This window comes from Bufo bufo, chromosome 4 (genome assembly GCF_905171765.1).
Source record: "Bufo bufo chromosome 4, aBufBuf1.1, whole genome shotgun sequence".
NCBI classification, from domain to species: Eukaryota; Metazoa; Chordata; class Amphibia; order Anura; family Bufonidae; genus Bufo; species Bufo bufo.
In genome coordinates, this window is record NC_053392.1 from 176,827,377 (window position 1) to 176,844,738 (window position 17,362).

The 17,362-nt window shown below is 45.4% G+C and overlaps 1 protein-coding gene across 2 annotated transcripts in view; it reads right to left on the bottom strand.

The window, feature by feature from the left end:
• Positions 1–2,121: 2,121 nt before the first annotated feature.
• STRIT1 (small transmembrane regulator of ion transport 1) overlaps positions 2,122–17,362 on the bottom strand; it is a 40,102-nt gene continuing 24,861 nt past the window's right edge. For both annotated transcript variants that reach the window (XM_040428131.1, XM_040428132.1), the window contains exons 2-3: positions 3,042–3,141; positions 2,122–2,329 (exon numbers count right to left, since the gene is read on the bottom strand). In XM_040428131.1, the coding sequence (XP_040284065.1) occupies positions 3,047–3,141 (95 nt within the window). In that variant the 3' untranslated portion in view covers positions 2,122–2,329; positions 3,042–3,046. The remainder of the gene's footprint in view (positions 2,330–3,041; positions 3,142–17,362) is intronic.

Genomic DNA, 17,362 nt, shown 5'->3' on the forward strand with positions numbered 1-17,362 from the left:
TTCCGGCGACGGAACTGCTTGCCGGATCTCTCTGCCGCAAGTGTGAAAGTAGCCTAAATTTGTCTCAACTCTAAGCAAAGACGAAAAGCCAGCAAGGTAATAACTAGTGATGAGCGAATCGACTTCGGATGAAACATCCGAAGTCGATTTGCATAAAACTTCGTTCTAATACTGTACGGAGCAGGAGCTCCATACAGTATTAGAATGTATTGGCTCTGATGAGCCGAAGTCATTGCTTTGCAAAGTCTCGTGAGACTTTGTGCAATAACTTAATAAATTAATTTGTACTGTAAAAAACCATTTCCCGAACTCGAAGCAATGACTTCGGCTCATCAGAGCCAATAGATTCTAGTACTGTACGGAGCTCCTGCTCCGTACAGTATTAGAACGAAGTTTTATGCGAATCGACTTCGGATGTTTCATCCGAAGTCGATTCGCTCATCCCTATTAGGCTACTTTCACACTCGTGTTTGGTGCAGATCCGTCATGGTACTACCGTCTGGTACTACCGTCTGCATCCGTTCAGAACGGATCCGTTTGTATTATCTTTAACATAGCCAAGAAGGATCCGTCATGAACTCCATTGAAAGTCAATGATGGACGATCTGTTTTCTATTGTGCCAGATTGTGTCATAGAAAACGGATCCGTCCCCATTGACTTACATTGTGTGTCAGAACAGATCCGTTTGGCTCAGTTTCATCAGACAGACAACAAAACGCTGCAAGCAGCGTTTTGATGTCCGCCTCCAAAGCGGAACGGAGACGGAACGGAGGCCAACTGATGCATTCTGAGCGGATCCTTTTCCATTCAGAATGCATTAGTGCTAAACTGATCCGTTATGGACCGCTTGTGAGAGCCCTGAACGGATCTCACAAACGGAAAGCCAAAACGCCAGTGTGAAAGTAGCCTTAATAACATCAGTCACTAGCATGCCACTCCAGTCCATGTCTATACAATAGAGGAAAATTGAGAGAGGGTGCCATCTAGTGTTTTTCTGAACACATGACAGCAGCAAAATAATAAAAATGTATCTCTGAGCATGAAAATGGTCCCCCTGGTGAAAAGGGTATTTGCATTTTTAGAATCTAAAATAATATAATTGTGAATGCTGCTCCTATGCATGCCTATGTGTTGCCATGGTTATGGATAGAAATGAGCGAATTTAATATTTTAAAATTCATTCATGCTTTGTTTGGTGGTAAAAGCAGAATTGCTTTATGGATTTCGTTACCACGGAGCATAAGGCAATTCGAAATATAACGAAATATACAATATACAAATTAAAAAATACAATGTGTCTCTATATATATATATATACATATATATATACATATATATATATATATATATACATATATACACACCCTTGAAAATTGTCCCAGCTGGTGGATCGAAACGTTGCATGGGTGAATAAAGGATCCCACTATTTTTCACCTACTGGAAGTGCTGCGGTGTATTCATTTCTTATATATATATATATATATATATATATAACTAATAGCACTAATAGGACGGCGGACATTTTATTTCCCCTGATGATTGCTCCCCAGACAAAACAATCCATTATAACTAATGAAAGGTACCATATTTGGGAATATATTTATAATAATGTAATGTTTAAGTATTTTCATTTTCTTAATTACCAGAGAACCCCTTTAGGAGCAACTGCCGTGCCCTCTCCATTTTGATTGACAGGGCCAGGTGTGATCACGTTTTTTTACTGCCTGGCCCTGTCAAAGTGCAGAGAAAGTGGAGCCTCTATGAGCAACGGCAACGCCCCCCTTGCTCCTAGAGGCTCATTTACATATTTTAAAACATCATTTTTCTCAGCAATGCGGGCACATATGAACATGGGACCAACACAGATGCCTTCAGCTGCCAAGCGCACATGTAACAGGTAAGCCAGTGTCATAGGTACAAATCTGCTGACAGATGCCCTTTAAGATGAGGAAGTATAAAAATTCCATGTAAAGCAAACAGATTTCCAGATTTCTTATGTAATGCAGTATTGTCTATAATTTAATTTATTATATATTATTCTTGTTATACTATTTCTGAAATATATTGTTTTTCTTTCATTTTTTTAAACACCATTTTGTTAGCAAAGCAATAAAATAAAAAACTATCCAATCAAATATTTAATTTAAATTGCATTCAATGTACATGTGGCATACATTTAAAAACAGAAAAAACACATTTTACTATTTATGCTATTCTCAAAATTCTAATCTTGGTACTGCATCTTCATGGGATGCTACACTGTGGAATTAGTATAAGATGGCTCATGGAGAAAGAAGCCTTCAGTTCTTCAGACATTTGCAGCTCTATCTAAAAGAAACACAAACATTTATTATTGATGATGAGTATGATACTATTAAATGCAGAATATTATCAATAACCTGAAAGAGTAGCTTCACTTTTATTAGTTGCAAGTTCCACCATATCCACTGTTCAGTTCTAAAGACTTCACATGTACAGCTAGATGACCGTCGTGCCACATGCTTCATTGCTTTTTATTCTCCCTTATTGCTGTTTGTCCCTCCTAACTCCCTGTAGCCACTTGTACTGTCATCATGTTATGTTGCACAATAGCAAAGTATTTTTTCACGTACTGTTTGTGCATAATTATATGGAAATGAACCTTATCCGGATTCTTCATACATAGATTTCACTGAAGTTAGACATTGACAGATTATAATTGAGGAGTAGCTAGCACAGGTCAAAACAGACAACCATAGTCATTAGAGATGAGTAGATCGATTGTAATTAATCAAATTTGTTCAAAATTAGCCTTCTGGAGCAGAGAAGGGTGGGCCTCGTTACTCAAGAGACCCCCCCCTATCCCCCTTGAGACATATAGCCTCGCCTTATCTCATGCCTGCGCCATTGCCCAAGTATGATGCAACTGCAGAGGATCTGCTGCTGCTACCTTGCCCTGCTGAAGTCACTTGGAAGTGGAGGTGGTGCTCCTCCATCCGAAACCGCTACAAATATTTTGCTGTTTATCTATATTGTAAGAAGAAGTTATTTAGCAACTTACTCTTTTCATGAGAAAATGACATACACCATCACTCCACAGCCAATGAACCATCCAGCGATTAGTAAAGCAGGCATCAGGTACCGACGATATTCAGCCATGCCTGTTGAGAGGAGGATAATTTTATGTTAAATTATATATAAATATATTAACCTATTTAGAACCAGTAAGTTGTCAAATCACTCAAGTCACAACTGTAATACTCTGCATTAGTATAAACAATTGCAAGGAGTGTGATACTACCGTAGTTATAATAATTAGGGATGAGCGAACTTGTATTTCAAGTTCAGCATACAAAGCTCGGGTTCGGGTTATCTAAGAATTCCATTATGGATTCCGCTACCACGGACCATAACTTATAGTCCGTGGTAGCAGAATCCATAACGGAATTCTTAGATAACCCGAACTTTGTACGCCGAACTGAAAACACAAGTTCGCTCAACACTAATAATAATGTAATATATTACAGCAGGGTTTTCAGTATTATTCTACAGGGTGGCCCACGAAAAAGTAGCCCGCCTCCAACATCTCCAAATCAAACTGCCTAATAGTAAATATGTCTTACAGTGGGATGCGAAAGTTTGGGCAACCTCGTTAATCATCATGATTTTCCTGTATAAATCGTTGGTTGTTACGATAAACAATGTCAGTTAAATATATCATATAGGAGACACACACAGTGATATTTGAGAAGTGAAATGAAGTTTATTGGATTTACAGAAAGTGTGCTATAATTGTTTAAACAAAATTAGGCAGGTGCATAAATTTGGGCACCAAAAAAAAAGAAATTAAATCAATATTTAGTAGATCCTCCTTTTGCAGAAATTACAGCCTCTAAACGCTTCCTGTAGGTTCCAATGAGAGTCTGGATTCTGGTTGAAGATATTTTGGACCATTCCTCTTTACAAAACATCTTTAGTTCATTCAGGTTTGATGGCTTCTGAGCATGGACAGCTCTCTTTAAGTCACACCACAGATTTTCAATTATATTCAGGTCTGGGGACTGAGATGGCCATTCCAGAACGTTGTACTTGTTCCTCTGCATAAATGCCTTAGTGGATTTTGAGCAGTGTTTAGAGTCGTTGTCTTGCTGAAAGATCCAGCCCCGTCACAGCTTCAGCTTTGTCACTGATTCCTGGACATTGGTCTCCAGAATCTGCTGATACTGAGTGGAATCCATGCGTCCCTCAACTTTGACAAGATTCCCAGTCCCTGCACTGGCCACACAGCCCCACAGCCTGATGGAACCACCACCATATTTTACTGTAGGTAGCAGCTGTTTTTCTTGGAATGCTGTGTTCTCTTTCCTCCATGCATAACTCCCCTTGTTATGGCCAAATAACTAAATTTTAGTTTCATCAGTCCACAGCACCTTATTCCAAAATGAAGCTAGCTTGTCCAAATGTTCTTTAGCCCACCTCAAGCGCCACTTTTTGTGCTGTGGGCGGAGAAAAGGCTTCCTCTGCATCACTCTTGCATACAGCATCTCCTTGTGTAAAGTGCGCCAAATGGTTGAACGATGCACAGTGACTCCATCTGCAGCAAGATGATGTTGTAGGTCTTTGGTGCTGGTCTGTGGGTTGACTCTGACTGTTCTCACCATTCGTCGCTTCTGTCTATCTGAGATTTTTCTTGGTCTGCCACTTCGAGCCTTAACTTGAACTGAGCCTGTGGTCTTCCATTTCCTCAATATGTTCCTAACTGTGGAAACAGACAGCTGAAATCTCTGAGACAGCTTTCTGTATCCTTCCCCTAAACCATGATGGTGAACAATCTTTGTCTTCAGGTCATTTGAGAGTTGTTTTGAGACCCCCATGTTGCTACTCTTCAGAGAAAATTAAAAAAGGAGGGAAACTTACAATTGACCCCCTTAAATACTCTGTCTCGTAATTGGATTCACCTGTGTATGTAGGTCAGGGGTCACTGAGCTTACCAAGCCAATTTGAGTTCCAATAATTAGTTCTAAAGGTTTTGGAATCAATAAAATGACAACAGTGCTCAAATTTATGCACCTGCCTTATTCTGTTTAAACAATTATAGCACACTTTCTGTAAATCCAATAAACTTCATTTCACTTCTCAAATATCACTGTGTGTGTCTCCTATATGATATATTTAACTGACATTTTTTATCGTAACAACCAACGATTTATACAGGAAAATCATGACGATTAAAAAGGTTGCCCAAACTTTCGCATCCCACTGTAGTTGTCCATAGCAGCCAATCAAGCTAAGTTTTCAGTTAGTACAGTGCTCTAAAAAAATAAAAAAGCTGAGCTTTTATTGGTTGCTATGGACAATTAAGAGTGACCAGAAAGAAGTCTCTCCTCAGTAAAAGACACATGTAAGTTTGCAAAAAAAAAAAAAACTAAAAGCACTCTCAGACTGTGAGACACAAGATTCTGTTTCCTCATGAAACCAGTATTGAGCTTTTTAGTCTCAATTCTAAGCATCATATCTGGATAAAACGAGGCACTGCACATCACCTGCCCAAAACCATCCCTACAAAGAAGCATGGTGGTGGCAGCATCAGGCTGTAGGGGTGCTTTTCAGCAGCTGGGATCGGGCAACTAGTTATAATTGAGGGAAAGTGGAATGGAGCAAAGTACAGGAATATGTTTAATGAAAACCTGATCCAGAGTGTCCGGAACCTCAGACTGGGAAAAAGTTCACCTTCCAATAAGACAATGACCCACAGCACACAGCCAAGGCGTGGCTTAGGGAAAGCTATGTGAATGTCTTTGAGTCTAGGCATGTAAGTGAGCAATTTGTAGAAATCTCTGCAGGCTGAAGCCAAGTCAGTGTGGCTGAGCATATTTGAAATTCTGGGAAGGATTCTGAGGGAGTCTGCTGGGACGTCAGCTTATGAGGGAGACAAGGTGAATTGAATATTGCTGGACTCATACTTGAACTCCTTCTCTGAGATCGGGGAACCTGTTACATTGCTGAAATAGCCCGAAGCTTCAAGCAGGCTTCGGTGTCTATTTTAGGAATATACCAATACAGGCCACTAGGTGGCAGCATTGTATTGTTATATTCCAAATGAAGTGTTCAACAGTGATGGCCAGTTCGCAGTGTTCGCCGACGAACACATGCGATCTGCCATCTTCACTCCCAAGTCCGGCAATGCAGAGGTAAGTCCTTACCTGTGCCTGCGCCGCAAGCCGCTCTGAAACACATGCGGTCACCGGGAGCAGGCAGTTCCGAGAACAGCCTTCATCGGGCTGTTCTCGGAACTGCCTGCTCCCGGTGACCGCATGTGTTTCAGAGCAGCTCACGGCACAGGCACAGGTAAGGACTTACCTCTGCATCGCCGGACTTGGGAGTGAAGATGGCAGATCGCATGTGTTCGTCGGCGAACACTGCGTACTGGCCATCACTGGTGTTCAATGATGGCTATTTAGCCATCAATGAACACAATGGGCAATCTAATGATTGCCAGTTATTGTCACCCAAGGTGACTTAAAAAAAGTAAATAAAGGTTTTTACAAATATAAAAAATAAATTAAAAAAAACTAAAAGTTCAAATCACCCCCCTTTCCTTAAAAATAAACTAAAAATAATTAACCAATAAAAAAAATAAACATAATGGGCATCGCCGTGTGCAAAAATGCCCATACAATTAAAATATAACAATATTAATGGCAAACGGCAAATGGTGTAATGGGAAAAAAATAAAAACAGCCAATTTTTTTGTCACTTCAACTACCCAATAATTTTTTTATAAAAAGTGATCAAAAAGTCGCACACACTTCAAATTGAGCCCTCACACAGCCCCGTACACATAACTACAAAAAAGGTATAGGGGTCAAAATATGGTAATAAAAAATTTAGTTTTTTTTCCTCAAAGATTTTAATATTTTTTTTCAGTATTACAACGCAAGAAAAATTATATAAGTGTGGTATCGTTGTAACCATACTGATCTGGAAAATGAAGATAACAGGTCAATTTTACCCTATAGTGTACAGTGTAAAAAAAACAAAAAAACCTTAATCAGAATTGCGTTTTTTCCCAATTCTACCCCATTTGGAATTTTTTTCCCGCTTCCTGCTACATGGCTAGTGATGAGCGTCAGGAGCTATATTCAAATTCGCAATATTTCACGAATATTTGGCCGAATATTCATCATATATTCGCGAATTTGAGATTATTTTCTTGATTGCGAAAAATCGGCAATGTAATATTCCCGTAATGCACGCAAAATAAAGGTGTGGGTCAAATTTGCTACATTTTCCAAGCGGCTACAAGTTTCCTGAGACTGGAGAAAATGGTTGGCATGGCAGAACATAAAAAATGGCTTTATATGCAGTTACAGTGCTCCAATATATTCGCGATTGCGCTAATTGGCACTAATGATGCAAATATTTTGCCGCAACTTCACATTTTAGCAGGTCTGCATGTATGTATGGACAACAGAACCTATCACACTACCCAACACCCTGCACTGGAACCTATCAGCTACACTATATCAGGATCTAACCTACACTGACTATCTCCCACTAACTATCTGTATTATATATGTAAGATACTCACCTGTCTCACACGGATCGGTACTACTCCTGGCTTTCCTTTGTTTTTTGTTTGCCTGATGTTTGCCCAGTGAAGTTTACCTTGACTTTGTTTATTTTGTTAATAAACCCCTTTGACTTCACCCTCACTGGTCTGTTTCGTTGGTGTCTTGCATTACAGAACAGTGGGCCCAACAAACTGTTGCCATGGAAAGAATCCAGCAGCAGCTAACTGAGGTAACAGGAGCAGCTAATCTGTTAACCCAACGACAACCGAATGTGCCATCAGTCGCTGCAGCTGAAATCCAGGAGCAACTGTATAATGTGATGGGGGAGGTTCAGCAGCTGCTCCAAGGAGCTTCCACGTTATCCATCACGATCGCAAGACACCAAATGGAGTCGAAGATTCCAATGCCTGACTCCTTCACAGGAGATAGACAGGAATTCCTAAACTTCAGGGACTCCTGTCTTTTATGTTTCCAGTTGCGGCCGATAGCTTCTGGCAATATCAGACAGAGGATTTTGATCATAATGTCCTTGCTGCGTGGAGATCCCCAGCGTTGGGCGTTTAATTTTCCCTAGGACCACGCCGCCTATTTGTCAGTCAAAGCTTTCTTTGAGGCCATGGCCGTTATCTACGATGATTCAGATCGTACCCGTACTGCCGAGAACCATCTCGGGTATATTCAGCAAGGTCGCCGCCCTGCCGAAGAATACGCTGCGGAATTCAGGCGATGGGCAGCTTTCACCACCTGAGGCGACGCAGCCCTCCACCATCGTTTCCGGCTGGGACTTTTTGATGCAGTCCGGGATCTTCTTTTAGCCTTACCCACTCCCGTATCATGGCCATCTCCCAGGCAATTGATGCTGACAGACGGATCCGGGAGAGGCGGGTAGAACGGTTGACTCGCTTTACACCTTCACGACCACATCCAGGGGCCACCAAGCCGTCAGAACAGCCAAGGGAGGTTGGGTCCTCCCATCTTACACAAGCGGAACAATCTCATCACCAACAGAAAGGTCTGTGCCTGTTTTGTGGAAAAGCTGGACCTCTCGTTAAGACCTGTCCCCTCCTGTCGGCGGGAAACAAATGTACCTAGGGGGCATAGAGGAGAACCTCCTAGGTGCTATTATCCCTCCTTCAACTCGAGTGATGGTACTCATTTCACTACAGTGGCAAGACAAAGTCCATGTGTTTTCTGCCCTGATTGATTCTGGAGCAGCAGGGAATTTTATGGACTCAGTCTTGGTGCATCGACTTGGCATCCCGCTTATCCAACCAAAGACCACCCTGTCGGTGACCGCTATTGATGGATCTCCTCTCCAGGATGGTCGTGCCATGTGGATGACGCCCGGGATGCAGGTAACAATAGGGCTGATCATCGGGAGACCTTAAGCCTTTTTGTCCTGGACATGCCATCAACTCCTGTGATTTTGGGTCTCCCTTGGTTGAGACTACATAATTCGATAGTGGACTGGCGTTGGAGTACTGAATGCCTCACTCGATGCATATGTCCTGAATTGCCACTAGCCTCCACAGAAGTATTAAGTACATTACCCTAGCATTACCATCACTTCCAGGACGTGTTCAGTCCACAGGGGGCTGATGTGTTACCTCCCCATAGGTCATATGATTGTCCCATAGATCTGTTGCTAGGTACCATGCCACCCCGGGGACATCTATATAATCTCACTGGGCCTGAGATTCAGGCCCAGCGTGATTATATTAAAGAGAATCTCGAGAAGGGTTTCATTCGTCCATCCACTTTCCCTGCTGGAGCCGGGTTCTTCTTTGTGGAGAAGAAGGATGGAGGCTTGAGACCCTGCATCGACTTTCACGCCCTCAATCGGATCATGGTGAAGAACCAGTACGATTTGTTTTCTCAGGTGGCAGGGGCCCGGATCTTCACCAAACTCGATTTGAGGGGTGCATATAACTTGGTACGCGTCAGAGAAGGTGATAAATGGAAGACCACATTCAACACCAGGGACGGGCATTACAAGTATCTCGTTATGCCTTTTGGTCTCTGTAATGCTCCTGCAGTCTTCCAGGAGTTCATCAATGATGTCTTAAGGGATTTCTTAGGTAGATTTGTTGTTGTCTATTTAGACGACATACTAATCTACTCGTCGGATCTGGTGTCTCATTGGAGACACGTGTGTCACGTTTTCCAGAAATTGAGGGAGAACTGCCTCTTTGCCAAACTAGAGAATTGTCTGTTTGAGGTAACGGAATTGCCTTTTCTGGGGTACATTATCTCAGAAAGGGGACTGGTTATGGATCCATCCTAACTTTCTGCTGTCTTGGATTGGCCTCGGCCTAAGGATCTGAAGGGACTGCAGCGTTTCTTAAGCTTTGCCAACTTCTATCGCAAGTTTATTAAGAATTTTTCTGCGATAGTGGTACCTCTCACTAACCTCACTAAGAAGGGAGCTAATCCTTCAAAGTGGACGAGAGAGGCAGACAGAGCCTTTGAAACACTAAAGCAGGCCTTTTGCACTGCGCCAATCCTTACTCATCCAGACACTTCACGACCTTTTGTCCTCAAGGTCGACACCTCCGAGTTTGGTGTTGGGGCAGTTCTTTCACAGTATTTTGGGGTCCCTGAGAGGTTACATCCCTGTGCCTTCTTCTCTTGGAAGCTCTCTCCAGCCGAGTGTAATTATGACATTGGCAATAGAGAGCTTCTAGGAGTAAAAATGGCTTTTCAAGAGTGGAGACATTGGCTAGAGGGTGAGGAACATCCCATTACGGTTTACACTGACCACAAAAATACCTAGAGACTGCCAAGAGACTCAACTCCCAAAAAAGCTCGGTGGGCATTGTTTTTCACCCGCTTCAATTTTCGCCTCATGTATAAGACAGGTTCTAAAAATGTGATGGCAGATGCTCTGTCCCGCTGCTTCCCTGAGCCTGCTTCCATCCTGAGCTCTGAGCCAGAGACTATTCTTCCCACTAAATGTTTTCTGGCCGCCCCAAGGGACCGCAGAGTTAATGGAGGACTTGTCCTCTCTTCTCGAGCCTTCACAGGCAGAGAGTCTGCCTAACAAGCCCGAGGGGCAATGGTTTGTACCAGTTAACCTTCGGTTAAAGGTTATCCAACAGCTTCACGACTCCAAGTCTGCAGGGCATCTGGGTGTTAAGAAAACACTTGCCCTTGTTAAACGTCACGTTTGGTGGCCCAGTATATCCGTGGATGTTAAGGCCTACATCCAGGCATGTAGTATGTGTGCTCGATGTAAACCGTCTCGGTCCGCCCCTTCTGGTACTTTGCTCCCATTGCCCATTCCTCAGGCTCCATGGACTCACATCTCCATGGACTTCATCACAGATTTGCCAAGGTCCTCTGGAAGTATGGTAATCTGGGTAGTGGTGGACCGTTTTAGTAAAATGGCCCATTTTATCCCACTTCCCGGATTGCCGTCAGCCAGAGAATTGGCAGATCTGTTTTTGAATTATGTATTTCGATTACACGGAGCGCCGGATGATATTGTTTCAGATAGAGGTGTTCAATTCATCTCTCGGTTATGGCGTTCTTTCTGCTCCCGGTTGGGTATAAATTTGTCTTTCTCTTCCGGTTTTCACCCAGAGACCAACGGTCAGACAGAAAGGACTAACCAGACCCTGGAGCAATATCTCTGGTGCTTTGTGTCAGACTGCCAGGAGGAATGGGCCACACATCTACCCTTCGCGGAGGTGGCTTATAATAACTCTGAGCATGCTTCCACTAAGATGTCTCCATTCAGGTGCGTGGGGGGCAGGGATCCAAGGCTCTCTTCTCTGGCCGGGCCCTCCACTGATTCACCAGTGGTGAATCAATGGTTCGAGGATAGACGTCCCATTTGGTCGTCGGTTCAGCGGAATCTCCGCAGTGCGGTGGCGCAACAGAAGAAATTTGCTGATCGTCATCACACTGTAGAGCAAAAGTTTAAGGTGAGAGATCAGGTGTGGGTCTCCACCCGGAACATTTCGCTGCATCAGCCATCTTCCAAGTTGGGTCCTCGATTCATTGGTCTATACCCGGTGATGCAGAAGATCAACCGAGTTACGTACAAGGTTGCTCTTCCACCGTCGATTCGAGGTGTGAACACCTTTCATGTATCACTTCTCAAATCGGTGGCCGACTCCGCCCCCTTCATTCAGACTCCACCCCTGTTGGAGGTCCAAGGGGTGTCAGAGTTCGAGGTGAACAGGATTGGACTCTCGTTTTGTCCAGAGGTCTCGACAATACTTGGTAGATTGGAAGGGTTTTAGTCCAGAGGAGAGATGTTGAGTACCTGCTGGTCAGGTGCATGCAGATGAGTTGGTGGCAGCCTTCCACCGGGATAATCCAGGGAAAAAGTCTCTGAGCCGCCTCCTCGATCCTCACCTGTCTCACACTCCGGTATGACCAAAAAGGGTCCTCGTGGAGCTGCGGGACAGGTTACGCGTGTCTCCATTGATACACCAGCTCCGACCCCTTTGCGAACTGACGCGGGGATGCGTTCGCATGTGCACCGGAGGGGAAGACCGCATGGCTTTCGGGGACAGCTTGGCCGGGCTAGTGGCAGAACGCTGCGGCCGAACTTGTCTCTGGTGCCTGTTGCAGATTCCATTCCGGTGTCCATGTCGACATGTTCGCGCACTCTCGCAGAGCCTGTCGTGCATCCGCATTTATGTTCGAAAATGGGTTTGCAAGGGGATACGCGGTCGCCCGTACGCGCTTCGCCGAGCAGCGAAGGGAATAGCACCTGGCCGCAAGTTCAAAGCAGATTAGGGGTCCGGCATTGGTCTAATTGACTAATGACCGACCAAAGCCTTGTACACAGGTGTAGGGCAGGATCATGACCTATGGGGAGTGGACACTTGGCGCCCTGGGATTTTTTAGCAGGCACATAAAAGGTGGCCTCCCAGGTCGGTCAGTGACCACTGTAATCCTTCCTTATCCAGGTGCAGGTCAGTACGGCTAGCTACAGATTGAAGTTTGCTGGGACTCTGTCCGTTCCAGTGGGACCCAGGACCCGGTACTTTCTGTGACGCATCCGTTTACCTGGCAAATTGCACAGAGACTTATGCACGGATCGGGACTACTCCTGGCTTCCTGAGACTGGAGAAAATGGTTGGCATGGCAGAACATAAAAAATGGCTTTATATGCAGTTACAGTGCTCCAATATATTTGCGATTGCGCTAATTGGCACTAATGATGCAAATATTTTGCCGCAACTTCACATTTTAGCAGGTCTGCATGTATGTATGGACAACAGAACCTATCACACTACCCAACACCCTGCACTGGTCAGCTACACTATATCAGAATCTAACCTACACTGACTATCTCCCACTATCTATCTGTATTATATATGTAAGATACTCACCTGTCTCACACGGATCGGGACTACTCCTGGCTTTCCTTTGTTTTTTGTTTGCCTGATGTTTGCCCAGTGAAGTTTACCTGGACTTTGTTTATTTTGTTAATAAATCCCTTTGACTTCACCCTCACTGGTCTGTTTAGTTGCTGCCTTGCATTACAATATTTGTGGTCATGGCTACGGCAGAGAGCTGGTGCCCCGAACGTGCCGAGACCTGAGAGAGGAAACCAACCTGCCTAAACTGATATGGCTGGAGAGGTGCCCTTAGCCATGCCGCGGGTAAGCCTAAAAGGGGGCAAAAATACATATGAGTAGGGAGAGAAAAACCTTCGCCACTGACCAAGTTACAAAACCAAACTGTGGATTGCCTGGGATATCTCGGCCTGAGGGTAGGTATGTAACGTGAGAAGCCTGAGGAGCGCCAGCGACCCATTTGCGGATGACGTGGCCGGGGACGTCGTGCTTTGAAGCCGCGGATGCAGCTCCAATACGGAAGGAGTGTCCTGAAATGGTCTTGGGGTTGAAACCCAAGCCCGCCGCCAGGGTGCGAAAGTGGGAGATGAAACTGCGAGGCCGTGCGGGCCGAGACCTGGAACGGGAGCAATTGGCGGTCAGGGGCGGAGTCCCCCAGAGCTGCCAGCCGGCTCCTGAGCACCTGGACCGGGCCCATGCGTTGGTAGACTGGAGGAACTTCACCTCCACTGGTGGACCCACCTGTGAGGTTGGAAGTGAGGAGATGTGAGGAGAAATGGTCGTCGTGCCATACCAGCTGACCCCCGGTTAAACCCTTGGACCTGACTGAAACTGTGAGTGAATGCGCTGTGTCCTAAGAACCCGCGGAACTAAAGAACATGGCAGCCTTTATGATAGTGCTGGAAAGGAGCCCAAAAGGAAGACCATCTAGGGAGGTGGAAAGCTTCTAAATGATCCCCTGACACAGCCTGCCTGCTCGGGACGACCGCGTGACTACTCTTCTGAACACCCCCTAACCGTTTGAGACAGAAAACCGACCTACTTTCGGGGTCTTCCAACATGGAGAAATGTTGGACTTTGGCCAAATATCGTTGAAGGTGTTGAAGGATAGTTGTGGAACAGGATGGCCTGAATCTGAGGACCCATCGGCTGGGGGTGAGCCCTGAAACATGCATGAAGGGGCCCTACATTCGTTGTAATGACAAGCAGTTTGGCTGCGGCAGGGAATGAAAAGCGAGGGAGCAGTCGGTAGCGTACGGAACCCTACCTGGGGGAACGGGCCCTAGGGTGGAGGTTATTGGCAAGGCTAGAGTGGACTGGACAGGTGGCAGCCCCCAGTAGGACTTGACGGCCAGGAGGCTGGACTGGACGTCCGAAACCAAGGAGGCGACGGAGTCCATCCCGGCATGTAGCTGCGCCAGGGACACCTGAAGGGTGGACATGGAGACTTGCTCCAAGTCCGGGGCTGCTGGTTCAGCCATCAGTAGCCTATACGGCTCTGCTTTACGGCGGAAACAGGGTATTGGAACCCTCTCCGGTTAAGCTCCGTAACCAACTTCGGAATTGACCAACTCCATAGGGCCGCTTGGATGCGGGTGTTTCCGGTACAGATAGGCCTTCTTTGATGTTGGAAATGCGACCTACTGCAGCTGCGAAGTGACAAATAGAAAATAACATTTGACCAGGAAGCCCCGTACCTTGCAAGCGACACCCGAGACGTGAATGGTGGTTAAAGGAGGACTAGCGAGTGTCTAGTGCTCTGAACGGCGGGACCATGGACTAAGCGTGAAATGACGTGAGAAGGCTAACCGTACTTGGCCCCAGACAGGAAAAAGAAAACTGAAGAGAAAACAAACATCAAACCTGAAATCGTACCGGAGAAAAGACTACCGAATCGAGTCTAAAACATGACAGGCGACAGAAACAGTAAATTAACAGTGTGAACCTGAAGTGACAGGTAACAGAAAATAAATGATACCACGTAAGACTTTGAGTGATCCGGACACTTATGTACGCCTGAGCGCGATAACCATGGCATGAGAAGTGACGAACGTGGACCCTAAACGAAAGAGGCAACGGAAACTGGAAACGTACATCGATGCGCAGCCGGTGGCAGACACGGCGTGCCATGAACGTAAGCCTGAAGCGTGACAGGCAACACCTGAAAAATAAAAACACGTGAGCCTGAAGCGCAACAGGCAGCAGATGATTGATTGAAACGTAAGCCTGAAGCGTAACAGCCAAACCTATGACAAATTGAAAACGTAAGCCTGAAACGTAACAGGCAACAGATAATGAAAATAACACGTAAGCCTGAAGCGTAATAGGAAACCTAAGATAAATTAGAAACGTAAGCCTGAAACGTAACAGGCAACAGAAAATGAAAATAACACGTAAGCCTGAAGCGTAACAGAAACAGATGATGAATTGAAAACGTGAGCCTGAAAACGTGACAGGCAACAGATAAAACATGGCAACAAGATGACAGATTGAAACGACCGTTTGAACGTGACAGGCAACAGATGATACACTGAACAAAAAAACGTGAGCTTGAACCGTGGCAGGCACCCGACATGGTGAGATGTGCACGTGAGCCTGAAGCGCAAAAAGTGGCAATGGTAATAAAGCGTGAGTCTGAAACGTGACAGGCCAATGATTGAGAAAGGAACGGACGCCTGGACAGAACAGGCCATGGGAGGCAAGAGGCGTGAGCCTGGCCGTTACCGCCAATTAATACATAGGCCTGACACGTGACAGCAACAGCCTGTCGTGGACAGGTATGACAGAGAAACAAAACATGGTGACATGAACAAGAAGTGACCTGAGACGTGACTGGAGACAACCTGGTGACTATGACGTGACCCTGACGCGGGTGACAAAGGAATAGGAAGTTGTATAGCAGCGTAGCCTGGAAGACCGCGAATGTGTGGTGGAAAATGAAGCAGTTGCCGGAAATGTCCGTGGATGTAGAGAGTGGAAAGCGATGGTCGGCACAAACGGGACAAATGAGCGCAACCTGGCTGACGAGCGCAGCCAGAGTGGCGCAGCACCCGGGGACTGCAAAATAATTGGTAACGTGAGGGGGAGACTACGCAGACCGGAACGCGCCAATGCGTCCCAACCGTGACATAGGGAACCATCATTTTTTTTTTATATACTTCGCTGCAGCTGCTTGACTGTGTGGAGAGAATAAAAACTTTGGGTGTGACTGGAGTGAGAAGGACTAAAAAACCGGCACCTACCTGGTTGAACCCCAAGTGGGGAATTTTATGACCTCTGTAAGGATGCATGGATCCCTGGTTGAAGATTAACGGCAGAGTACCCAGGGTCTGTAACAATACTCATTTTTTTTTATTTTTTTTTTTGGAAAAAGAACACAAAAACTGGGGTCGTACTGTAGAAAATAATATTGATTGAATCTGGAAAAAAAAAAAAATGATAGCGACAAAGAATAGTGATTAACAGCATGAACCTGGCCTGTAACCGGTAATGGATGAAAAAACGTAAACCTGAAGCGTAACGGGGAATAAATACATAAGAGAAACGTGAACCTGACAAACGTGACAGGCAACAGACGTGGTACAGTGGATACGTAAGCCTGAAACGTAACAGGCGACAAAAATAAAAGAAAAAACGTAAGCCTGAAGCGTAACAGGCAACATGATACATATAGAAACGTAAGCCAGAAACGTAACTGGCAACAAAAAGAAAACACGTAAGCCTGAAGCGTAACAGGCAGCAGACATGATAGATTAGAAACGTAAGCCAGAAATGTAACTGGCAACAGAAAAGAAAAACGTAAGCCTGAAACGTGACAGGCAACAGACATGATATATTGGAAACATAACCCTGAAACAGGCACTGACGGCAAATAATACGTGAGCCTGAAGCGTGACTGGCAACAGATATAGTCTGGGAAAAACGTGAGCCCGTGGCGACATGGGCAACAAATGGTAATGAATAATGCGTGAGCCTGACACGGAACAGGCCACAGACATGTTGGAGCATGAAATGACATGCGTGAAACCTGAAGAAAACCCGGCAATGAACATGGTGGGATGACAGGAAGCAAACCCGCCGTGTGACTGGTGACAGAACGGTGACTGAAAAGAAGTATTTACCGAAACGTCCGCAGATGTAGCAGAGTGGAACAGGCGGTGGTCGACACGGGCGGAAATTGTTTGAAAAACCCTTGGCAGACGAAAAAAATGGCTAGCACGGCCGAAAACCCGGGGTCTGCAACAACAGTCAGAGGCATAGGGGGGGGGGGGGCCCGGAGCAGTCCATAGACTGCGCCATTTACCGACCCACAACCCAGGGATCCCCAGCCGTCCCTGTGATCTAACGAAATACTCTGGTGGGCTGCGGATGCCCTGCGTAGTGGGACCTGACGTGGAGGGTAGCGGGAATTGCTGAACGTGCGGTGTGAAGGGTTGACCTGTGGAGTGACTTATCTCTGAAGCGTGAAAGTGTTGAAACTTATTTATTCATTC